This window comes from Schistocerca nitens, chromosome 6 (genome assembly GCF_023898315.1).
Source record: "Schistocerca nitens isolate TAMUIC-IGC-003100 chromosome 6, iqSchNite1.1, whole genome shotgun sequence".
Lineage (NCBI taxonomy): Eukaryota > Metazoa > Arthropoda > Insecta > Orthoptera > Acrididae > Schistocerca > Schistocerca nitens.
The window spans coordinates 215872715-215899039 of record NC_064619.1 but is presented as its reverse complement, the minus strand read 5'-3'; the positions used below and the strand labels follow the sequence as shown (position 1 = coordinate 215899039).

Below are 26325 nucleotides of genomic sequence, written 5' to 3'. Positions count from 1 at the left end.
TCTGTGACAAGCTAAGCTGCAATTTACTGGACTTGCTCCACAGGGTTGAAAGATGTTTGGTCTTCCTAAATAGGTCAGGTGTGCACTAAACATCTGAGGCTGCTACTCAGGTGGCTGATAGTGTGTGCGGTGCACACAATGGTTTTTTTAGGTTAGGTGACTATCCATTCAATCCAGATAATGATAGCTATAGGAAACTCAAAAGTATCAGTGTAAGATCAAAAGAAATGCCTCCCACAGCTGAGAGTATTATACCGTAATCCTGATGGTAAACTGCTGAAATATTCGCAACAAAGTGTCAGAGTTTGAAGTGCCCATGAAAAGCAGTGAAGCTCACGTAGTACTAGCTACAGAAAGCTTGTTGAAACCTGGAACTAACAGCAGTGAGATTTTTGGGGAATATTTAAGTGTATGTCGAAAGGACAGGCAAAGGGAAAATAGAGATGGTGTATTTGTCGCAGTAGGCAAGAAACTCAAATCCACAGAGATAGAAATTGAAACTGCACGTGAGATTGTTTGGGAAAGACTCAGTATCAGAGGTGGTCATAAAATGATAACTGGATCCTTTTATCACACACCAGTCTCATCTCCTGATGTAACCAAAAACTTGACAGAAAAATTCAATTCACTTGCACGTAAGTTCCCCAGTCATATTGTAATAATTGGTGGAGACTTTAATCATTCAAAAATCAATTAGGAAAATTATAGTTCTCTTAATGGCAGGAATGATAAGACATCCTGTAAAACTAAACTAAATGCCTTCTGTCAAAACTACTTAGAACATATAGTTATGAACACCAGTCATGATGGAAATCTATTGGATCTAATGGCAACAAACTTTATCAGTTACCACAACACTATTGGGCCAACAATGATTGCCAGATTAAAAAGGACAACTAAGACAAGCAGAAAGATCTATATGTTAGTAAGCTAAATAAGAAATCAGCAGTGTCATATCTCAATAAGGACCTTGGAACCTCCAATATAGGGCAGGAGCATGTGGAGGTTTAAAAGAATAGTTAACTATGCACTGGATAGATATGTACTCAACAGAACAGTTCGTAATGGGAGGAAACCTCCATGGTATACAGTCACTGTAAAGAAACTTTTAAAGAAACAGAAATTAATGCATAATAGGTGTAAAACAAAGCTTAGGGCTATAGATTGAGGGATGCTGAATGATACGCGTTTGGCTGTCAAGAGAACAATGTGTGATGCCTTCAGTGACTACCGTAGCAAAATATTGTCAAGTGATCTTTCACAGAACCCAAAGAAATTCTCGTCATATGTAAACGCTGTTAGTGGCACCAAAGTTAGTGTCCAGTACCTAGCGAATGAGACAGGAACTGAAATTGAGGATAGCAAAGCAAAAGCTGAAATGGTTAACTCAATTTTCAAATGTTCCTTTACAAGGGAAAACCCAGGAGAATTGCCACAGTTCAATCTCTGTACCACTAAAAAATGAATAAAATAAGTATTAGTGTCAGTGATGTTGAGAAACGGCTGAAATCATTAGAATTGAACAAAGCTCCAGGCTCTGGTGGAATCCCTGTCAGATTCTATGTTGGATAGTGGCTGAGTTAGCCCCTCCTCTAACTATAATCTATCATAGATCCCTCAAACAAAAAACCGTGCCCATTTCTTGGAAAAAGGCACAGGTCACACCCGTCTACAAGAAAGGTTGGAAGAGTAGTAGAAGTGATCCACAAAACTACTGTCCAGTATCCTCGACATTGGTTTGTTTTAGAATCTTAGAAGATATTCTGAGCTCAAATATAATGAGGTATCTTACACAGAATGATCTACTCAAGGCCAACCAGCATGGGTTCCGAAAATATTGATCACGTGAAACTCAACTCACACTTTTCTAACATGGCATACTGAAAGCTTTGGATCAGGGCAAGAAGGTAGATGTGGTATTTCATTTCCGAAAAGCATTTGACTCAGTACCACATCTACACTTATTGTCAAAAGTATGTTCATATGGGGTATCAAATAAAATTTTTAAGGACTTTTAGGTAGGGAGGACACAGCATGTTACATTTGATGGAGAGTCATCATCAGATGCAGAAGTAAATTCGCATGTGCCCCAGGGAAGTGTGCTGGGACCTTGCTGCTCATGTTGTATATTAATGACCTTGCAAACAATATTAACAGTAAAATAATGCTTTTTGTAGATGATGCAGTTGTCTATAATGAAGTACTATCTGCAAGAAGCTGCATAAATATTCAGTCGGATCTTGATAAGATTTCAACGTGGTGCAGAGATTGGCAACTTGTTCTAAATGTTCAGAAATGTAAAACTTTGCTCTTCACAAAATGGAAAAACATAGTATAAAAAAAATATGACTATAAAATCAATGAATCACAGTTGGAATTGGCCAACTCATACAAATACCTCAATGTAACACTCTGCAGGGGTATGAAATGAAATGATCACATAGGTTCAGTCTTGGATAAAGCAGATGGTAGACTTCAGTTTATTGGTAGAATACTGGGGAAATGCAATCAGTCTACAAAGGAGATCACTTACAAATCACTCGTGCGACTGGTTCTAGAATATTGCTCAAGTGTGTGGGACCTGTACCAGATAGGACTAAGAGGTGATATTGAATGTGTACAGAGGAGGACAGTATGAATCATCACAGGTTTGTTTCATCCATGGGAAAGTGTCACAGATTATTACTGCATAAAAATCCAGGCCCAATTATGATACGCTGCTGACAATGGATTGTGATCTGGTGATTAACACAGTGAAGAAGTACAATTATTTCTTATTCTTATGCCCAAACCTTGAGATTTTATTATTGTTTCATTTCTATTTTGTGCGAACAAGGTAAACAGCATGCATAAATGGTGCAAATGAACTGTACTTCTGGCGATTCAATTTGCTACAGTGAGAAAGATAGTAAATAACAAAATTTTACTTTTTTTTGCACACTGTATAGTAACTACCTTATTAAATTTGTAGGTGATTCAGGGATAATACAGGGTTCCAAATTTGTATACATAACTGCCATCTCCAGCAGCAACAGTGATTTTAACATGGCTTGGCTACGGGTCAAACTGAGCTTGTATGACAGATTGGGCGTGTATATACATTACTCCAGAGTGGCTGGAGAGTGGTGGTGGGTCAGACCCTCAGCAACCCATGACCATAAGTTTTCAATGGATTAAAGATGGAGATCATGTTGGCCACAGCAAGCTGTATCAAAGTAGGTCAGGAAAACATGGGCAATATGTAGCTTTACATTATTTTATTGAAAGATAGTGTCATGGAGACTTCGAACATACAGTGCAGTCACTAGACTTGGCACATCAGAAATGTAATGGCTGCTATCCAAATTACTAGCTAGGTGAACCACGGGTGAAGTATCCCCAATGGTGCCCATACCATTGCACGAGGTGTTGGACCCGACTGACAGAGACAAACACAATCACAACTGTTGTTCTCCTCCGGGATGCCACATATGAATATATCCACCATAACAGTGGATACAGAACCAACCAGGACTCATCTGAAAAAATGACATGGTGCCACCTCTCTGTCCATTGTCATCATCTTGCACACCACTGTCAGTGCACCTCTCTCTGCTGTCACATCAATGTAAGCCAAAACCGTGGCCACCATGCTGACAGACTATGACACTCCTGACATCATTGTCACATTTGTGTAGATATTTGTCCAGTCATGCAATCCCAACCAACATGAGCAGCAGCATCACAGAACAAATGATGAACTGTGGTCTTGATATGCTGTCATACTGCTTCTCTCAAATGTGGACATGTGCTGGTATACATCTCTCCACTTTACACACATACAGCTTGACCTTCATAGAAACAAAAAGCATTCAAATGTGATTTCTGAATTAGAAATTCAATGCAGAATCTTTTCTTCTATGCAAAATATAGACAGTGCTACTCCTATTCACATTTTATGGCTGCACTGAAATGTCAATCATTTGCATCTACAAATATACACGGGGTGGGACAAATAAAAGTGGCTGTACATGTGGATACGATTAGACGTGAATGTAGGCATATAACCACACCGTGTGACATGCACGCCATGATACACATCAGTTCAGAACGTAGCGCAAGCTGTGTCACCCTAGTGGAGTAGTGCAAGGGACATGATGGTACTCACAGCAGAGCAGCCGGTGTTTATTGTGGAAAGGTATGTGACAACAAAATCGTGGTAATGGTGTGGTCAGCTGTTTGCTGAGAAGTTTAATGGTGTTAAAGTGACAGCAACAAGTGCCTTGCAACACTTGGTCCAAAACTGGCATCAGACAGGATCTGTTCTGAGTAAGTCAAAAACATTCCAAAATGTGATCACACATCAGAAAATATGGCTGCAGTTCCCAAAAAATGCTTTGGAGTCATACCAAATCACCCCGACACCTGTCACAAGTGACTGGCGTATAACATCAATCTTCTGGATGAATACACCACCTACCAAGTGAGGTAGCGCAGTGGCTACCACACTGGACTTGCATTTGGGAGGCAACAGTACAAACACGCATCCAGCCATCCTGATTTAGATTTTCTGTGGTTGCCCTGACTTTCTTCAGGCTATGGTTCCTTTGAAAGGGCATGGTGGATTTCCTTCTCCATCTTTACCTAATCCGAGTTTGTGCTCCGTCTCTAATGAACTTGTTGTTGATGGGACATTAAATGGTATCTCCACCTCCTCCTCTACACTAGATTCCACCTTGACCTGTACAAGCATCCCTACACAGTGTCCGTTATTTATGCATTATTGCCAGCATATGTTCCTCAGTGCCTCCAGTTTTGTGAGTGGCTGTCCACTGAGACAGCAGTGAATGGCTTGGACGTGGATCTGTTCTTTATGTCTCATGAAGCCTGGTTTCACCTGAGTGATTATGTTAACTCAGGAATCGCAGGTTCTGGGCAGTGGAGAATCCGCATAACTTCCACAAGACACCAATGCATGATCAGAAGATTGGGGTTTGGTGTTCAGTGTCTACATGCCACAATCTTCTTGTATCAGCTACTGAGCTTGGTGCATTACATTGCCAACATTTTGAAAGCAGTTCTGGCATAATTAACAGAGGTGGAAAAGACTACAGTTAATTCCAACAGGATGGAGTAACTACCCATGCAGCCAGCTGAAAATTTAAGCACATTTACACAATCTTCCTGTCTGACGGAATTGTTAGCAAAGGTCAATCTGGTTGTGGCTCTAGCTGGCCACTCAGGTCACTTGATCTGTCAATAAGATTACTTTGTGTGGGAAGCCCTCAAGTCTTTTAAGGTGTATCTCAACATCCCTCATAGTCTTCAAGAACTGCAGCAGAACATTTTAGATGACACTGTAGCAATTCCAGCAGCCCAGCTTCTATCCACTTTCAGCAGCTTGCAGACCAGGCAAAAAGTGCCAAGAGATGAATGGTGCCACTTTCAACATTTGCTGTAATCATGTTAGTATTGTATTTCCTTTCCTCTGCTGTGTTTCTTTGTACACTGGAGCCCTGTTCTCTGAGCCACTTTTATTGCCCCCCCCCCCCGTTCCTGTAGTACGTTTCATGCCAATTTGACATTGTTGCATGTAGCTTTCATGGTGTTGCAGTTTCAACCATCGGCAGTGTCACTGACATGTTTTGCAATACTGTAATGATATACATGTTTGCTGTTTCTGCAATACTGCAGCGATATACACGTTTGCTGAGTATGCTTTTTTATCTACGTTCTATACTCCTTTCTTTCTCATCCCGCAAAACATCACGATACAATCTGTAGCAAAGAGCAAGGTATGTGGAAAAGAAGGACAGAAGAGGCAGGAATTGGAAACAGAACAAGTGAAGTAGTACAGAAGGTACCTCAGGACATAAGTGAAGTAATACAGAAAGTACATCCGGACATATTTGGAAATCATGGTACAAGTAGTTCAACTTCAGTAATATCTCCTGAACTGCTCAGGGTACCTACAGGTGAAGCTTGCCACAAAGTGGATTTAGACAAGTCTGGTTGTGATCACATCACCTGAAAATGACAGCAAAACTGTGGTCAGAGTCACCAAAGGTGTACGTTTATTATCTGAAGAATTCCCAACAACCAAAATGATTGAAGGGAGTCAAGAACTTTGGAAAGTTCATATCACTTTACGTGATGTGACAGCTTGACTTTGGTCTGTTATGTCCAGCAGAGAGATTAGAATAGAAGTTTTGGCTCACAAACTACAGATTGAAGTCATGAAGTATAGTTGGAGGCACTTTCAAAATTCTGAAGTGCCATATTATCCAAGAAAAATAATCAATGAGACTGTTTAGTTCAAAAGGAAACTGGACAACAGTTGTTGCAATGAACTGGCACATTCCTGATTGGTGTATTCCTCATCATTAAAAATAATCATTAATAATAATAATAATGATGATGATAAATATCATAATTTTGCTTTTGTTGCCCTTTGTCCTCCAACTTGGATCCCTCATGTCCTTTTGAGCAAGGGTACAGATTTATTCAGCAAAAAATAAAAAGCACCTGAAAGAAATGGGCCCCCGCGAAAATGCAAAAAAACACCACAAGTGCTTCATACAATGTACGATGTTTCAGAAAAATTTTGCTGAAAATAATTAACTGATTGACAGAAAACTTCAGAAAGAGATCAAAGATGCAAAACAAAAAAGTCACATTGTTTTAAAATGGGTTTCTTCATTACACAAAATTACTAGCAATGAAAAATTTAATTTTGCATGGGAGCACGAAGCAACATAGAGGAGACAACAGCAGACATGAAAAATCACGTATGTAACCAACTTAACCAGTCCAAACTTGTTCAAAATGAGCTAATTCATGTGATGGTATCCCCTGTTCATTAGAGTCAAACAGTCTCCCTCTGAGTCAAGCACCAACACACCGGTGAGTGTTAATGAGACTGGCTATGGAAGCAGGTAATATTGCTGTGATGGGTGGTCACAAAAGTAGAATTAGTCAATGGATTGTAGCCTCAATTAATTTTGATTGCAGTGTAGACTGTGATAAGCACTCTCCAAATTTGGTGGAAATGCGTTCAGTCAACCACAAAGTGATGATGGTATTGTTCTTTGTAAATATTCAAGCACCATTCCCACAAAAAGTTTAAGCATTCATCCCATACAAGATTTCAGATAAAATGCCATCTATGCAGACAAGCCATCAAGTTCAAAAAATATGGCAGGTGAACAGAATGGCAACCAAATATATGTACAGGTAAAAGTGACAGTTGTCTCTGCCTATGGCAGTTTTAGTGACTCAAATTGATGGGGCTGTACTTTTATGGTTCCTGCAGGTGTGATGCCAAGAGTGTGTATTGGATCTGAGCCAGACAGAGGGAGGGAGGGAGTGAGGGAGGGGAAGATAAAAGTAATGTTCCCCATCCTGGTCCAACACCAGTCAATTGGGCCCAACCGACTGCTATGTCATCCTCTGCTTGGGGCATAATTGGATGCGATATCATTTTGTATTATCGCAGAATAGGGGAGACAATGTCACGAAAATGACACACGAATTGAGGTGGCAACCATTAAAACAAGGTGTTTTCATTGAAGCAGGATCATTTAATGAAATTTCAATCTCCAACTTTCTCCTCTGACAAGGGAACCTCCCCATCGCACCCCCCTCAGATTTAGTTATAAGTTGGCACAGTGGATAGGCCTTGAAAAACTGAACACAGATCAATCCAGAAAACAGGAAGAAGTTGTGTGGAACTGTGAAAAAAATAAGCAAAATATACAAACTGAGTAGTCCATATGCAAGATAAACAACATGAACGATAGTGTGAGCTCAGGAGCGCCGTGGTCCTGTGGTTAGCGTGAGCAGCTGCGGAACGAGAGGTCCTTGGTTCAAGTCTTCCCTCGAGTGAAAAGTTTAATTTTTTATTTTCAGACAATTATCAAATTTCAAGCACTCGCACATAATCAACTTCGCTCTCCAAAATTCCCGGACTTGTTCAGATATGCTTGGACATATGCAGAATTTGACGGTCTACACACGGAAAAATTTGAAAACATTAAAAACATATGTTTTGACAGAGTACCGGGAAAACTGTGCGACTGTGAATCTGTTGCATTCATTAGTTGCAGTTTATGTGACAAACTCATGTTTTCATCACTTTTCTGGGAGTGATTATCACGTCCACAAGAAAACCTAAATTGGGCAAGGTAGAAGAAACATTTTACCCATTTGCCAAGTGTACAAGTTAGGTGGGTCGACAACATATTCCTGTCATGTGACGCACATGCCGTCACCAGTGTCATATAGAATATATCATACGTGTTTTCCTGTGGAGGAATCGGTTGACCTATGACCTTTTCATCAAATGTTTTCGGTTCCCATTGGAGAGGCACGTCCTTTCGTGTACTAATCGCACTGTTTTGCGGTGCGTTCGCAAAACACAGACACTAAACTTATTACAGTGAACAGAGACGTCAATGAACGAACGGACAGATCATGACTTTGCGAAAATAAAGAAATTAAACTTTTCACTCGAGGGAAGACTTGAACCAAGGACCTCTCGTTCCGCAGCTGCTCACGCTAACCACGGGACCACGGCGCTCCTGAGCACTGACAATCCTTGATGTTGCCCATTTTACACATGGACTACTCAGTTTGTATATTTTGCTTATTTTTTTCATAGTTCCACACAACTTCTTCCTGTTTTCTCGATTGATCTGTGTTCAGTTTTTCAAGGCCTATCCACCGTGCCAACTTATAACTACATCTGAGGGGGGTGCGATGGGGAGGTTTCCTTGTGAGTGTGAAAACATTTTGTGGAGAAATGATCATCATAATAAAATAACAGAAATCAGGGTGCACACAGAAGATTAAAGTGTTCGTTTTTCCCACAAGTTGTTTGAGAGTGGAACTGTGAGAAATAGCTTGAAGGTGGTTTGATAAACACTCTGCCAGGCACTTAATTGTGAATGGCACAGAAATTATGTTTATGTAGATGATCGCACAGCACTCTCCTGATCAGTGTCATGTTTCTTGACCCCAGAACAACTACTAATTGGTTGAGTAGCTCCTCACTTGGCCTCATGAGGCTGATTGCACCCCTACCAGTCCTCCCACCGAAGAAAAATCCCTGCATGGGAGTTAGCCATGTTGACCGTTCAACTACAGAAGTGGATGGAGGAGTAGGGTGGGGGGGGGGGGAGGGGGGGGGGGAGGCAGTGGGAGGGCTGAATGACAAAATAGTTTTAAGATTTCATGAAGTGTGGGTACACTTGCTGACAATCAATATGCACCTGTACATTTTCTGACTTTGTTGAATATGATAGTGGACTGATACGTCTGTCTGCCTGTCTGTCTGGGCAAGATGCTTTGAAAAGATTTTTTCCTAAAGTGGGGAGGAAATGGGTAGACAGCTGTGCTGTGCTGTGCTGTGCTGTGCTGTGCTGTGCTGTCCTGCCCTCCCCTGACCCGCCCCTTCCTGGAGGTGGTTTTGCATGATGCTACATGCTTTCAGAGGCTAAATCCATGACAGTCTGATGAGGTTTCATGGATGTTGATTGTGCGCAGCATCTGCAACAGTTTCCTGAGGATGGGATCATATGGCACAAAATGAAGTGCATTTTAAACTTAATAATGAATAAAAGAATGTTCCCTTCCAGCCAATATGTGGCTGATGAAAACACTCAGGATGATGATGATAAAATCAGGACATTACAAAGGAATTCAGTGACAATGAGTAAGGTATCAAACATAAATTTTATTTTAAAAATAAAAACTCAACACAAGAACTAACAATGGCTGTATCACACTCTTTCACACAAGGCAGTAGTTTGTTGATTCGTCTTACACAGTATTCATCACCTTCGAGCAAAATTTTTGTCCATTGCCATTCCAGACCTCTGGATGTTGTTCATATTTGATCGAATACGCCCTTCAACCGTCTCTTGGGATGCAGCAATTGAAAGTTGCTTCCTGTGAAAATAATAGATTGGTAAATTTGTGTAAGAGAAACACATAATAAAATATGGAGGCAATTTGAAAGAAAGAAAGAAAATTCTTTTTAAAAGTATTGACTCCCAGATAAGTAAGCAAAAGATCACATTTAAAAAGAATATATTTTACTATGAAACAACTTTACCTTATAAAATCTTTATCAAAATCTTTCATCTGCTTTTTCTCATATTCTTCCTGTGCTTTATTTCTGGCTATGTTCTTGTCCCGTTCTTGTTCCCTCCATTTGGCGTTATCTAACATTTCTGCCCTTCTGCGTTCAATTTCTTCCTCAGTTAATTTCTTTTTTTCCGGCTTCTTCCAGTTCCTGTCACCCTTGTATTTATCTGTATAGGTTGGTTTATGCTGATGCCTTGAATCAGTCTTTGGATTATTATGTTCCGTGCTGTCCCTGTCCTGATGTCTGTCCTGTAATAAGTGGAAACATCACTACCTTGAAATCTTTGGTCTGCCTCTTTATGTGAAACAAACAAGGTGTTATAAAGAATGGACACTTGCTCCCACCAAGTAAATCCTGTGTCACTGGAGCTTGTCAGTTGAAAATCATTCTGTCTGTTATGATCCCTTCAAACGTATATACATGCAAAATGTAGCACCTATACTGACCAGCCAGAACATTATGGCCAGTGTCCTAACAGAATATGGGGTCACCTTTGGCATGACATTTGGCTTTAATTCATCAATTCATGAATTCTATACGACATTGAGACATGCTAGCAGACAGAGGACACCAGTTATACAAACTTTCAGCAGACTATGAGGTTGTTTAATGACTTACAGATGATAGAGAGAGTTTGTACCTGACAATTTTGAGGAAAAATTGAGAGAAAATAAAATCAGTAAAAAATTACAGGAAATGAAAATAAAGTCCAAACAAAAGACCAAACAGAATATGAAGGCAGAGATAAAGAGCAATGAAGATGAAATGTCTCGTGAAGCTGCACAAGTTAACAATAGGTGAACGGTGAGGGTGAATATGCTTTGGAGTTGCCATACTTGCAGTATGGGAGCAATGGTGTTGGAGGCAAAATATCCAACAGACCAGAGAGGCAAAATAAATATCCAGGTCCCTACCATTACAATTCAATTCAAAGAATGTTCAGCTATATGAAATGGGATGTTCTCGAAGAGTTATTTTGTGACAATTCATTGTTCCTAAAAGTTTGTTATCTCCTACAAACTGCTAGAATCACTAGTCACCTGATACAAAATGCTGGCAGTGATTCTGTACATGTTAAGACTGGGAAAGTTAGAATGCTGATGTTATGAGTCCATTGGTTTTACAATGTGGATACATGTAAGAAACACTTGGTAGGAAAGCATGTTTAGAAATAACACAACAGTGCCCGACATGTTTGTTATTGAGATACTATGTGGCATACATAGATGGTTACTCTGTGAAGTGTGGGAAACATTTTGTACAGCATTGATCCTATTAAATCAAAGCACAACTGACTAAAATTACAGTCTCAGAATAAAAGCCCTTAACTGGTACTAGTTCACAAGAACTATTCAAAATGACGAAAGCTTTTCTCTTATTTTGCTGAAGGGTAATCAAGATGCTTTTATACATCTTTTGGACAAAGCTCTTCTAGGTAATTTGGAATGTGAACCTGTCCATTAAATGTTTCACCACAAAGGTCAGTAATAGATCTATATCTCATTAAGGATCATAGCAGAGAGGAAGGATTTAATAAAGACACTTCGGCTGCCATCCAAATTATGATAATGTTGTGCAGTAATAGATATAAATCAGACAGAAATGTGCTAAGCTCCTGGAGTTAGGCATTCTTTTTCATCAACAGCATTTTGACAAGGTCAAATAATGACAAATTTTTGTGTGCACTCAACAGTAAAGGTCTTCATTGTTCTACTATATTTTGATAGCTGCAAGTGCTACTAAAACAGATGAAAGAGTCTAAAATATTCTTTCAAATGTTTCTAAACCTGATGACACCCATTTACACAAGCAAATTAATACAATTATAAAATTATTCTATCCCAAAAAATACAGTATAATCAATCAGAAAATTAAGAAAAAATCTAAAAAAGAAGAATGTGGACTGTTAAGGGTGAGATAACTATTCTACTATACACTCGAATTTCTAGCTTAAATGCCGGAGTACAGATACCATGCAACATCTTAAAAGCCAGAACAAACTAAATGTCACATCAACAAAAATTAGGAGGCATATCCACACCTAGGTTTACCATTAACCAACTACCAGATTACAAACTACACTGTTTTAAGAGTGGAGTTATGGGGATTCATACATCACAATCATAGAGGGGAAGGAGAGTAATTTTCCCTTGCTGTAGTATAAAGCAATGCATAAAAATAACACTGCCATATAAGGTGATGTCAGAGTGACAAGTGTGTTGTCCGAGTGACCATAGAGACAGATGCCATGGTGCATACAGCTGGTAGCTCTGAAAGCAGCTCACTAGCCCCCACTATTAGCTACTGTTTCAACCACACATACAAATGACTCAAGGGCACAATAATAACTTGTAGAAGAATGACACACTGTGTTCCCTGCAGGCCTACTTGGCAATTATATTGGCTAACTCATTCCCCAAGATTTCTTCATGCCCTAACTTGTAGTAGAATAAGATACCCTTCCCTACTGCAGCAGGAAAAAGGAGTGCTATATATTTTGTATCATTATCTTTGTTAGGTAGTTTTGTATTAATTGTAGAGCACTTGGGAAATTAGAGTAGATGAAAAATTTCTTCTTTCAATTATACCTTTTCTACTGAATTGCCTTCAAGATTGCATGCAGTTCACCCATACATACTGTCCTGGAAATTTGCATATTATTCACATTAGGAGTAAAAATAAGTGGACAGCAAAAGCTGTCTTTTGGTTTGAATTGGCATTGTACACAATAGTAAAATTGTGCTGCTGGTCTAAAATGTTATAAAGACTTACGTGTGGCACACAATCAGTTTCTAGTGCTGTGAATTTATAAAACAATCCTGAAAGATAGAAATGGTTATTTCTTCTATTTTTTACACTGGACAAGTTTCCTATATATAAACACATCAGAATACAACAAACTCCCATTAGAATGCAAACATTCACTATTTCAAACGAGAAAAAACCTTTGCTAAATCATGCAGGCAATCAACAAGAGGCATGTTTGAAAATTTAAATGCCCCCTCCCATTTTATTTTACTTTGTTTATTTATTGCTTCAATTACTACTTTTCTCTCTCTCTCTTCTATTCCTCCGTTAGTAATATAGCTTTAATTTTATTCTTTACAGTCCTCAGACATTATATGTACCTTCTTTTGATGATAATCTTCTTCATCCAGTGAACTTCTGTCATGTTTTCTTTTCTTGGAATCTTTTGGCTTCGAAGACAGTTTTTTGTCTTTATCAGTATCAACACAAATAGTTTTCAATACAGCTAGGTCTGTTTCTTTAAGCTTCTCTTTCAATTTCTTGTATTTGTCTAAAAGAACAGCATCAATATCACTATCGCTGTCTTCACTGTCGCTATTTTTCTTCCTTTTCTTCTTTTTCTTTTTTTCTTTCTTTAATTTTTTCGGTTTTGATGAACTGCGGGAACTTAGCTGCATAAAAATAATTTTATTTTAGTACTTCTATGTGTTACCTTAGTGATACAACAGGAAAATAGGTTATTAAAGATTAAACAAGTAAAAAGTGAGTAATGATGTCTTTTGGCTAGAAATGCAAAAGAATAGTGTCATCTCCTTTTCCTCCTTTACACTATCATTAATACAGCATTAATATAACATAGTACAAAATACCAGCTGCTGAAGCTTCTTTAGCTTCACAGGATTTTTTAGTATCTGGCTACGAGTTTCAAGCTCTTTCTTTCGAATAGCAAACAAGGGATCCTCCTGTAGTTTCCTCGCTAGATCAACTTGAGGTGCAAGGAGACTAGCAAATGAAGAATGCTCACCACCTGCTAACGAGAGAAATAAAACATTAACAATCTCTACATCAGCTTCAAAAATTTATAAAGCAAAACAAGAATCACATTTACCTTTCTCAGCAAGATTAATATCAACTACCGATGAAGATGATGCTGCTGCTTTTTCAGACTCCTGAATTTGCTCAAAGGTTTTGTCAATAGATCTGCCAAGAAGGTACTCTTCTCTGTCCACTAACTCTCCTGGTTTCTTGTACATCCATTCCAGTTTATGTTCATTTTTCTTCCTGAGAAATAAGCAACAAACTAGGTGGAACAATTTCCTAAGTTATCTCCACTACTACTGTACTGCATAACCCACCAAAAATGAGTTTAGAATCATTTGCCCTTGCTATTTCAAATAGAACTGAATGAGTAACTATTGGTATGCACCTCCTTCATTATGAATTAATTTATCGAAATTAATTCACTGACTGTGCATTCCTCAATATCAGCCGTTTTATGTGCAGGTCTACTATCTAACAGTGACACAAAAATCTGTGCCAGACAAGGACTTGAACAATCATTAACAACACTGGTCTTGATTCCTCCTTGCCTCATCCTCCCTGTTGCAGCAATCCAAGTAATGTTTTAAGCACTAGGAGATGAATTTATTGAGCTACAATACACAGATGTAGACTGATGACATATGGAAATCTGGGTTGATAGGGGAGAGTGTAGTATCGCCGAATTGGTTACTGTGACTGCTCGTGATAAGCGGCATAAATTTTAATGTCAATTTGGGTAGCAGATTTATGCAGCTGATGTCAATGAATTTGCAATCAGTGAATTGATTTCAAAAAATATTTCATACAGCTGTGGATTGTCGACAATGTCTGTTCTTTCAGACATGCATGTAAGTAATTACGAATTAACTTATGGCCGTAATGTTACAAGCATGTGGCAGTAGGTATTATGTTCCTTAATTTAGTAATCCTGCTGGACACATCTATTGATCATTCAATATAATTATGCATATGTCCTGCAAGGTCGCTAGACACGGTATGGTACGATACATCTGCCAGCACTTTTCCTGGGCTGTGATTTGGACTTAATTGTTACCTACCGACTATATTTGGCCACCACACAAATTTGTCTGCTTGCCTACTTTGGGGCTGTCTTTGCTTCCCATTCAATGGGTGGCTGTGTTTTCAGAAAATGTACTGATGGTATATTGTTGCACCGAGAGCATAGTTCATATCCAAGTGTTTCCCACCAAAACCCACATACAATGCTCTCAGCAATAAAGTACGAGTTATGCAACAAACATTCAGAGTACAGTATTAACCATGAGGTATTCAGTGCCAGAATACTGGCAATGCACATACATCCTGCATACTTGTGTTTTTATTTAAATTGTTAATTGACACTTTCTGACCTGGAACTGAGTTCATCTGATCATAGTTGTTCTGGATATAGTTGGCAGCCCTGATGCAGACCATACATGCTTGAATATTGACCTCTGTCAATGAAGTTAATATTACACCACAAGGAAATTAATTAGAGCCTAATTCATATTATCTATTTTCACACACACACACACACACACACACAAAATAAGAAGAAGAAGCAACACCTAATGGCTGGAAAAAGAAGAAAAAGAAGCAACACCTAATGGCTGGTTTCCTCCACGTACTTTATAAGTAGGTTTACATACAAATTTAAGACATTTGTGTAAGTATTAAGTGAAGAATCTAGGTTGTTTTCCTTATACATATATTTAGTACTACCACATCTACTTGGGGAACTAAAGGTTTTAAGTTCCATCTTTTATCTGTTTTCAAAACGTATATGCGCATATGCGATCTTAGGCCTAATTTTTTAGGTAAACAAGTTTTGAGTTTTAACACTATTTCAAGTGCATTACATTACTATATTAATAGTATACATGTATATTAGTGTTCTACATAACTTTAGTGACTCTTGTGATCTGTAGCTAATAGAATATTACTGTTATTGTCTACATAAATTTTGTAAAAATATTGTAAACAACCATGAACAAGACGTGTTTGAACTGCCATAGGAAAGTTAGCTTTGGGGTTCTATGCAGCTGTTGTGACAGATGGTTACACTGGGGGGAGGGGGGGGGGATGTAGTGGCATGGGAAATGAGGGCGTAAATGAGTCTCTTCCATGATATTGCAGAGTATGTTCGAGGGATAGGAAAATAGTTGAACAGGGAGGGAAGATTAGAGCCCTTAAGGCTAAACTGGATAATGCTACGGAGGAACTCATGAACTTAAGGGGGAGAAGGGTGAAGACAGGTGGAAATTGGTAGCAAGGAGGAAGGGCCACAGAAAGAGAATTGTATCTGATAGTTTCATCATTGGCACAAACAACAGATTTGCCTTGCTACCTCAGTTAACTAAGGAAGAGGCTCAGGTAGATGTAAGTGTAGTTAACACTCAACAGACTTTCACTAGGAAACAAACTGTTTCATAAAAAAGTAGAAAGTAGGAGGAAAATTCAGTTGTTAATTAGTAGCCATGGAAGAGGTGTAGGCCATATCTAGCAGGAAAAATTAGGTGAGAGGTACTAGGTCACAATTTTTTTCAAGCCCAGTGCATGACTTAGCCAAGTGATAGAATATGTAGGATCACTATGCAAGGGTTTTTCAAAGCAAGATCATGTTGCAATAGTGGGTGGAGCAGAAAACAGTACTGATAGGGATCAGGGCTACAATACTGAGTATGAACCTGTGAAAACAGCATCTGCAACAAACCATACAAATGTCAACTTGATTCCTGGTTTCATGCGGTATGATCGGCCCCAGTTGAACAGCTCTGTCAGGAGGGTTGATATGGAGCTAGATCAGCTGCTTCAGGTGGCTACTTTATCAGGCATAGGTTTGGTCCCTGTTGATGCTATTGGCAGGTGGGACTTCACAAGGCATGGGCTGCAGCTCAGTAGGAAAGGGAAGGGTAAACTGGCTGGGACGACAGCAAAATATTTAAGGGGGGACACTGAAACTCATGGGACTACCTCTTTTTTAGGCTAAGATCATTGTCTAATGATTGAATGAAGTTAATGAGAACCTCCGATAGGCAAGTACTAGAGATGTTAAAATATCACAAGATTCTCATAAAATTACAGTGAAAAATAATGTTAGTAGTTAGTATATTGCATTAGAGTATCGAGTTTCTTGTTTGTTTAGAAGATTTAGAAACCAAGGGTGGAATAGACATACTATGCCTGCCTGAACATCATATAGTCCCAGATTATGGAAAAGGTAAATATAGGTGGATATAAGTTCTCAGCACATGTAAGTAGAGACACTACAGACAGAGGAGGAATTGCCATATATGTTAAAATTTATCACAGTGTGAAAAATTTAGAAACTAAAATATTTTGTGCACAGCAACACATAGAAGCATGTTCAATTTTTACTTTTCTGCATTTTAAAAATCTACAAATTTTTCCCTTTCAATTGATATATAATTTATTCAGTTCAGAAGACTACAACTATTTTTTAAATATTTTTGAAATATGTTCTGCATGGGCATGGCCCACTGTGACACTGTTAAATTGCTGTCAAATGACTCATGAATCTACATGCTGATCATGTACATTTTAGTGATCTGAGAGAAAATAAGTATTACAAAATAGGTGTTATGGCTAACCTGTGGTAGTTCAATATACATCGCTCGTAATCCTGAAAATTTTTGAAGTGAATTCTGTTCATTGATGTCTCTGGAAAGCCAAAGGTACGTATTATTACCGTAAACAATAAAGACGATAACCCAGTGTGGATCTAACCTTGCTGGTACACCTGCCCACTGCAATGAAAGAGAGAAAGAAAGTACTTCGCAAAGGAAGCTTGGTTCAGTTATTGAAGTGTATGAATGTTTTATGGGTGAATCAGATGTGAATGAAATACTTGATATGCCAGATCTCAATCGAATTTTTGCAACCTGTGTAAGATGTATTCTGTGTAGTGAAGTCAGCCTGGAACACACTATATAAAAAATCACGTTGGATTTGACAGTGAAATGGATGGTATGTGTTCATACATGACCACTTTTTGGAACAGTGTTGCAGTAGCTCCAAATGAAGAACATGGTAGCAAAATCTATGAACACAACATTAGATTTGTTTATGCCTTGTATACACCTGGTAAAGTTGCTACTGCTGGTGCAGTTTTCTGTGGCATGATGACTCTTCCAAATCGCCAGATTAGGTTCATGAACTATAACAGATTTATAGGGTCTAAAGTAGAAGATGTCTGTACGGAATCTATGAAGAGAGCTGTGGAAGAGGCAGTAATAGAAAACAATGCTAATAGAGACTTGACTGCAGCATTCAATGGTACCTGGCGTAACCAGAGACACACATCTCTTCATGGTGTAGTATCTGCCACCAGTACGTATAAAGGGAAAGTTTTAGATGTAGCAGTAATATCTAAATATTGTAAGTGTCCACACAAAAATAAAGGTACACATGAAAATAATTGCACAGCTAACTATAGTGGCAGTAGTGGAGGAATGGAGGTGTCTGGTGTTGCTAGTATATTTCAACGTTCTGTTGCACGTGATAAAGTGCGATATGTGAATTACCATAGTGACGGTGATTCAAACATATTCAAAAACTGAAGTGCTTTGGTGATAATGTTGTAGTGCAGAAATTTGAGTATATTGGACAAATACAAAAATGAATGCAATCAAGACTTCAGTGACTGAAAGCTTTGTTCAGAAAACAAAAACTGATTGATGTTGAAGGATTGGATGAGAAGGGAAGGTTAACTGACAGTGTAATTGACAAAATACAGAACTATTATGGAATGGCTATTACGTAAAAGACACACAGTGTCATTGAAATGAAGAAGGCTGTTTGGGCTCTTTTTTTTTTCATACTTTTTCAACCACTGAAAGTCCCCATCATTACTTCTGTCCCAAAGGAAAAAACAGTTGGTGTAAGTACAACAAGGGATTGCTAACTGGTGAAATGTACATTCATAAACATAAGTCTGCGTGATGTGGTAATGGAGGTGATAAAACCTATTTTCAGTGACTTAGCAGCACATGAGATGTTGAAAAGGTGTGCTCAGGCAAAAACCGAAAACTCTGATGAAACTTTAAATAGTGTTGTATGGTCAAAAATCCCCAAGACTGTGTTTGTCGGAATAGAAACACTTCACTCTCGTGTGTATATGCTGTTGCTACTTTCAATGATGTCAATGTTGTACAGTGCAAAGTATTTCAAAATATGGGAATGAAGATAGGGTTCAACAAGGTATGAACAATGTTTGCTTTGGACAAGGAAAGTCTTTGGGCTGCTGACAGGGCTGCAAATAGCCTAGAAATACAAGCCAGAATAAACAGTAGGAGAACAAAGAGGAAGCTGGAGGAGGAGTTTGCACAATATGAAGATAATTCATCCTATGGACCTGGAATGTACTAAAAAGGTAATCCAAACTTTGTTGTTTGATTCCCAAAAGTTTTATTTTTTCATACAAATTACATGTTTTCTCAGGATCGAACACATCAATTTGTTTTAGATTTTCAGGAAATGTTACACAGTCCCTTCTGCATCATTTAACACAGCCTTTTTCCAAAAACCTGTCTATTGTTGAATTTATAAACAAAAAATGGCACAAAAAGGTAGTGAATTTTCATTACAATAGAAAAAATTAATTTCTAGCAACTGAATTCAATTTTTTTAAGTTGTAGCTCCAATAAATAACCACGAAAAATGTCATATTTCTAGCTCAAATACTTTCCTAGAAAACATGTAATCTGTAAATGCAATTTTAACATCAGAAAGACAGTGTTTCCCAGAGCCCCTTAAACTAAATAATGGTACTTTTATATTTGTAGATGTGTATAGGTTCCCATTGGGAAATTTTCAGCTATTTTTGAAAAATTTGGATTCTTTGTTGTGCTATCTGTCAGACAGGGGGAAGCAAATTATTGTTTGTGGGGATTTCAATGTAAATTTTCTGAAAGAGTGCGACAGAAAGCTTGACCTTGAAGTGTCACTTGGTTCTTTCAATTTGACATCAGTTATTGATTTTGCTACTCAGGTGGTACAGGAAAGCAGCACACTGATAGATAATGTTTTAACAAACCAAGATAAATTTAATGAAATAAAAGCTTTTCCTGTTAAGAATGATCTGTCTGATCATGACACACAGCTAGTTACAGTATATGACATAGTGCCGTACAGTAATGCAAAACAGTCTTCCAAAGTAGTGCATTCAATTACCATTTTAACTGCAAATTTAAGGGAAAGCTTGCAATACTTTGACTTTGATGAGGTGTATGGGAAACCTGATGCTAATGTAAAATTTAACCTATTTCATGATACCTTTGTGAGTGTATTTGGAAACAGTTTCCCTAAGAAAACAGTGAAACATAATTGTAAGAAACCATCTACAAAGCCATGGCTTACTAAAGGGATAAAAATATCTTGTGTATCTTAAAGCTAGAAGGAGTAATGACCCAGAAACAATCAAACTTTATAAAAACTACTGCGCCATATTAAAAATAAAGTTATTAAAAAGTCCAGAAGTATGTGCATTATGTCTGAGATTAGCACCTCTGATAATAAAATTAAAACAATTTGGAATATTGTTAAGAGGGAAACAGTTCAACCGAGAGTGCAGGTAGAATATTTCTATCAAACTCAATGAAACATTTGTTGACAAAAAGTTAGAAGTACAAAATATTTTTAATAATCATTTTTAAGTGTAGAGAAACCAGGATCCAACTATTTAATACAAAATGCAAGGCAGTACATGGAAAAGGCAATTTGATAAAATTGAAACTCAACCCACCTCTCTTACTGAAATTAGGAAAATAATAAATTCACTCAAAAGTAAAAGCTCACAGGGAATTGATGGCATTTCCAACAGAGTACTAAAAGCTTGTTCCCAACAGACAAGTAGGATTCTCAGCCACATATGTAGTAGCTCACTGAAACAAGGAATTTTTCCAGATAGACTGAAATACGCTATTGTTAAACCATAGCATAAAAAAGGGGATAGGTCTGATGCTAACAACTACAACCCAAACTCACTTCTGACAGCTTTATCCAAAATTCTTAAAAAAGTAATGTATTCATGAGTAGCTTCACATCTTTGTAAAAATGAAGTACTAACAAAATGTGAATTTGGTTTTCAGAAAGGCTTTTCAACAGAAAATGCTATATACACTTTCACTGATCAAATATTAAATACTCTGGATGACTGAACAGCACCCATTGGGATTTTCTGTGATCTCTACAAGGCTTTTGACTGTGTGAATGATGAACTTCTAATAGATATGCTTAAGTATTGTGGTATGAGTGGGACAGTGCACAAATGGTTTAATCCATACTTAATTGGAAGAATGGATAAGGTTAGAGTTAACAGTGCTGATAGTTTGCAAAAATCTGGGAGGTATCAACAATGGTATCGCACAGGGTTTAGTTTTGGGTCCCTTATTGTTCTTAATATATATATTAATCACCTGCCGCTCTATATTCATGAAAATACCAAGCTAGTGCTTTTTGTTGATTCAAGTATAGTAATCACACCCAACAACCAAGAATTAGCTGAGGAATTGTAAATAATGTAAATAATGGTTCTCTGGAAATTGACTAACTAAATTTTGAGAAAACACAGTACATACAATTCTGTACAGTAAATGGCATTACATCATTGATAGATATCAACATTGAACAGAAGTCTATCGCTATAGCAGAATATTCAAAATTTCAGGTTGTGCGCATGGATGAGAAATTGAATTGGAAGAAACACATTGATGATTTGTTGAGATGGTTAGGTTCAGCTACTTACACTACTAGGGATAGTGAAAATTTTGGTGATAAACATGTCAGTAAATTGGATTACTATGCCTATTTTCATTCACTGCTTTCATATGTCATCATATGTTGGGGTAATTCATCATTAAGAGAAAAAGTATCCACTGCACAAAATCATGTAATCAGAATAATAGCTGGAGCTCATCCAAGACACCTTGCAGAGATTTATTTAAGGAACATAGGACATTCACAGTACCTTTGCAATACATATATTCACTTATGAAATTTGTTATTAATAATCCACATCAGTTCAAAAATAATAGCAAAGTACATAGCTACAACACTTGAAGAAAGGATGATCTTCACTATTCTGGGTTACATTTGACTTTGGCACAGATAGTGGTGAACTATGCTGCCACAAAAATCTTTGGTCATTTGCCAAATAGCATTAAAAGTCTGATAGACAAATTAAAAGAATTTCTGAATGACAACTCCTTCTATTCAATAGATGAATTGAGATATGAAGTAGCACACACACACACACACACACACACACACACACAGGGTGATTCTAATTAAAGTTAGCTTTCAAAATGCTGTAGAAATAATACCACTGGTCAGAATGATGTCAAGTTGTAACGGAATATTATCGGAGAAGGGGGAACACACATGGCAGAAGAAAAGAAAAAGTGTGAAAATTGATCAATAGATGGTGCTGTACATGTGAGAATACGTAAATGAAAACACCTGTCATGTGCACGACCCATTGAAGTTGGTATAAACACACCGGGTACACGGCTTTTCCTCCTTTCACGTCTACGACATTCGCCATGTCTGTCTCAATGCAGGATCAAGCTCTGCTTTCAAAGATTACAAGAATGATGACTGTGCACACGTTGCTCTGAAGAAGTTCCGGACACTGAGGGGTTTGAAAAAAGGCGTTGTCCGATGAATGCCATGGGTCTGGAGAAAATGATTCAGGAACTCGAAAAGACTGGTTCTTTTGGTGTACAACCTGATAGAGGGAGGAAACGAATTAATTCGACATCAGTGGAAGCAGTGGCCACAGCAATGTATGTGGAGATGAGTGGTGGTGAGCAAACTTGGAGTGCACGGAGAATTGCCCGTACATTGGACATAAACATGAGCACAGTGCGTAAAATTCTACAAAACATCTTTCTTTGTATCCATTCAAAATTAACCATGTGCACGAGTTGCTTCCTGTTGACCTGCTGGCAAGAGAGACCTTTGTTTTAGAATTTCTTGCTCGCATGGAAGTGGACAATGATTGGCTGTGGAGGATTTTGTGGGCAGATGAAGCTCACTTCCATCTGACAGGATATGTCAATACACAGAATTGTTGAATATGGGAAACGGAAAATCCACATGCAAATCAACCAGTACCCCTACATCCTGAAAAGGTCACCGTGTGGTGTGGGTTTACGGCATCATTTATCATAGGGCCACATTAATTCAAAGAGACACATGCTTCCTATTACCTGTACCATCGCTGGTAAGCTCTATCAGTGTCTTTTGTGCAACCACGTAATTCCAGCTCTCCAACAGTGTGCATATGTGAGTGGGATCATTTTTATGTAAGATGGTGCACACCCGCACATTGCAAATCTAATTAAGCAGCTGCTGAAGCACAATTTCGGAAATGCTAGAATTATCAGCCGCCATTTCCCTACAGCCTACCCATCCCAATCACCTGATCTTAATTCGTGTGACTTCTGGCTGTGGGGATATCTGAAAGATAATGTGTTCAGTGTTCAAATTGCAAACTTAGCTACACTGAAGGCACGCATTGCGCAACACATTCTGAATGTGATTCTGTAAACACTTCGATCAGCTGTGCAACATGCTGTTTCTCAATTTCAATTTGTTGCAGAAAACGGTGGACAGTATATTGAACATGTTTTGTACCAGTCATATGAAAATTAATAATCTGATTTGATTTTGATTGATGCTTTTTATGCAGTTTTTGGCCTCAGGACAATTAAAAACCGATATGAGTGATGCTTTTTATGTCGTTTTTCTCCTCAGGGCAATTAAAAACCGATGTGAGTGATGATTTTTATGCAGTTTTTCGTCTCGGGACAGTTAAAAACCAGTTTTTCCCATCCAATGTGATATGACCTTGCCGAGGTGGGCGGGCTTACATAATTAACAGTATCACTTCTGTACACCCATGCACACTGAGTAGTACAGTTTGTTTAATGTCAAACATACACCTTAAGCATTGTTGTACGATTCGTTTGTCATTTGTAGTCAACCACTATTAAATTATGATGCTTACAGCACCAGCTATTGCTACATTTTGTAACTACTTATTTTTCTTCTGCCATACTTTTTACCCCTTCTCCGATGATATTCCGTTGCAATTTGACATCATTCTGACGAGTGGTGTTATTTCTATAGCAGTTTGAAAGTTTAACTTACTCAATTACGCATGCTCGATCAAGGTGGACAGTGTACTTGTGGCTTTAAAGGCTACATTACTGTTCGTAAACAGTTATTAGACCCAACCTGCAGATGGCTGACTACCATGGGCTGAAATCTGCATTCTGCTCTTGGCTGGCAAGTGCATCTTTGTTTAATTGAGCATAAATAAAGGTACAGCAGAGAGCTGATATGGTAATGCTCTAGTGACACATGGCCAGCATCACCCAACAAGTACTTTAACTTGACCGTGACCTTCAATGCAGATGCCGTGTTTCGTTGCGAATGACAAACAATATGCTCTGTAATTGATAAACTTGCTCATTGGATGAATGTGGTATAATTCTTATCACACTATGTTTTAAAGCTGACTGTCTTACTCAATTACGCCACTATCTTCAGCATATTTCTTTATATCTTCCTTGTCCTTTTCTGCAATTATTTCACGACGCAGATCATTAATTCTTTTTTGCTCCTCATCATGTCTTTGCTCTGCTTTCCATACTTTCTCAATATTTCTTGTAGTAGATGGATGCCATGACTTCTTTAAGTTCTGAAAAGAGCACATGTTGATAAAGAATATAAATACACAGAGAAGTAAGTATAATATTCCATATGTGATACATATTGCTATTTTCTTAAGAAACTAAAAGCTGTATAAAATACTGTTCTGTGTTACTTCTTACTGTTTTATTTTATCTATCAGACACTGCTGATGACACAACTTTATGAGACATGTCATTACATGGCAAAAATTTTTAAAAACGAAAAATATCATGATATTGAAATATAAATATGTCAAAATATGCTATCATAATAACAATAAACAATTAAAAGTAGGGCCTATATACACTAATAAATGCAGCCTAAAATAATTAACATATTGCATAAAGTTTAATCATTGGTAAGGAAAGGGAAGGTGTCAGACGTGTCATATCAACAGGTACTGTTCTGCAACTGTATGGAATAATTCAGGAAAACAATGAAGATCAATAACTGAAACTGAAGTCTTCAAATTGGATTTGGAAAGCTGTGTCTTCTCACTGCAAGGTTAAACCTCTCATAGAAATTACAATACTTAAAGATGCACTCACAATCTAGTGATCATTCCTTTATGTTTCAGAACAGATGATATTGTTCCTTTTAAACAAGTTCATTTTGACAACCACAAATTTCATGACCAAGCTGATGTACTGTGATTACTGTTAATCTATCATTTTTAAAACATTTATGCCAGTTAACTCAACTTCAAAGATTAATTCAGGTGTTCATAGATAGACTCTTAATACCATATAACATTCACATTGATAGCATCGCGTTGAAAAGTAGGCGAATGAAAATTTTTAAAGCAATTCGAATTAGTTGAGATTATTGCTGGTAGTCAATGTTAGTCGGTAGCATGAAGGAAAAATTGTATCAATACTTATTTATATTTATTTCAGATATTCTAGATTAATCTTGTGATAAATTTGAGAATCACCACAGATGATGTTTACAGCAGAATATTTCCACAAGAATTTCGTTCAAAATCATTGCTGCAGCACGCTATAAACATCCAGCAATATTCCTGAGAAAGCTCGAGAATAGTTGCAAACAATCGGTGTAATGTCAGATTTGTTTCGTTGATAACTGTTACTGTGCAGGTAATAATTCTAATCAGTTTCTCATTCCACAATTAAGAATTTCATTTGAGTCACTTACCAAATCTCCTCCTCCCATTACAGGTTAGTGCCACTTTACGTACACTACAAGACGCAGGACTGTTTAATGTTTACAAACTTCGTCTGCAAATCAACATTAAACAATCATCTCTGGTTACAGATATTGTATAGTGTATCAATATGTTTGATTACGTAAATTAATTTGTGGTATATATGTGGCATGTCCACTGATGTAACTCCATCCAACACTCGGGCAAGTTTCGCATATCTTTCGCAGAATAACCAAAATATCCCATTCGATTAACTCTAACAGAAGCGCTTCATGTTTGTTCTGCAGAGTAACTTAAGAAATGCACAACTTCTTCCATGCGTAATTTTTCCGCGCGAAAGTTTAATAAATCATTAACATTTTCAGTGATGGATTTCTTAAACGTTAGTGGGGGGTCTGTTTCAGACAATTATCGTGTTCTCAAAATCATTCCCTACGATTTTTCGAATGTTCAATGTTGTATACTTCGATGTAACAAAACTGCTAAACCCCGGAGATAATTACCGTAAAAGGGCAAATTCTAGCAT

General features: G+C 37.8%; 2 protein-coding genes across 4 annotated transcripts in view; one reads left to right on the top strand and one right to left on the bottom strand.

Annotated features, from left to right (window-relative positions):
- Positions 1-9692: 9692 nt before the first annotated feature.
- LOC126263737 (pre-mRNA-splicing factor CWC25 homolog) lies at positions 9693-26324 on the bottom strand. 3 transcript variants are annotated; one of them, XM_049960916.1, is made up of 7 exons: positions 25790-26324; positions 24469-24641; positions 13983-14155; positions 13744-13901; positions 13255-13545; positions 10094-10374; positions 9693-9927 (listed from the first exon to the last, which is right to left on the bottom strand). In XM_049960916.1, exons 1-7 carry the CDS (start codon positions 25805-25807, stop codon positions 9813-9815), a joined length of 1209 nt encoding a protein of 402 aa, XP_049816873.1. In that variant the 5' UTR covers positions 25808-26324; the 3' UTR covers positions 9693-9812. The 3 variants fall into 3 exon arrangements, with proteins under 3 accessions (XP_049816873.1, XP_049816872.1, XP_049816874.1); XM_049960915.1 differs by having other exon boundaries at positions 13744-13904; positions 25790-26318; XM_049960917.1 differs by lacking the exons at positions 24469-24641; positions 25790-26324 and adding an exon at positions 17527-17670 and having other exon boundaries at positions 13744-13904.
- LOC126263736 (probable phosphorylase b kinase regulatory subunit beta) overlaps positions 19249-26325 on the top strand; it is a 195025-nt gene continuing 187948 nt past the window's right edge. Inside the window, exon 1 of the mRNA XM_049960911.1 lies at positions 19249-19307. The gene's annotated coding sequence lies outside the window, so the exon portion shown is untranslated. The remainder of the gene's footprint in view (positions 19308-26325) is intronic.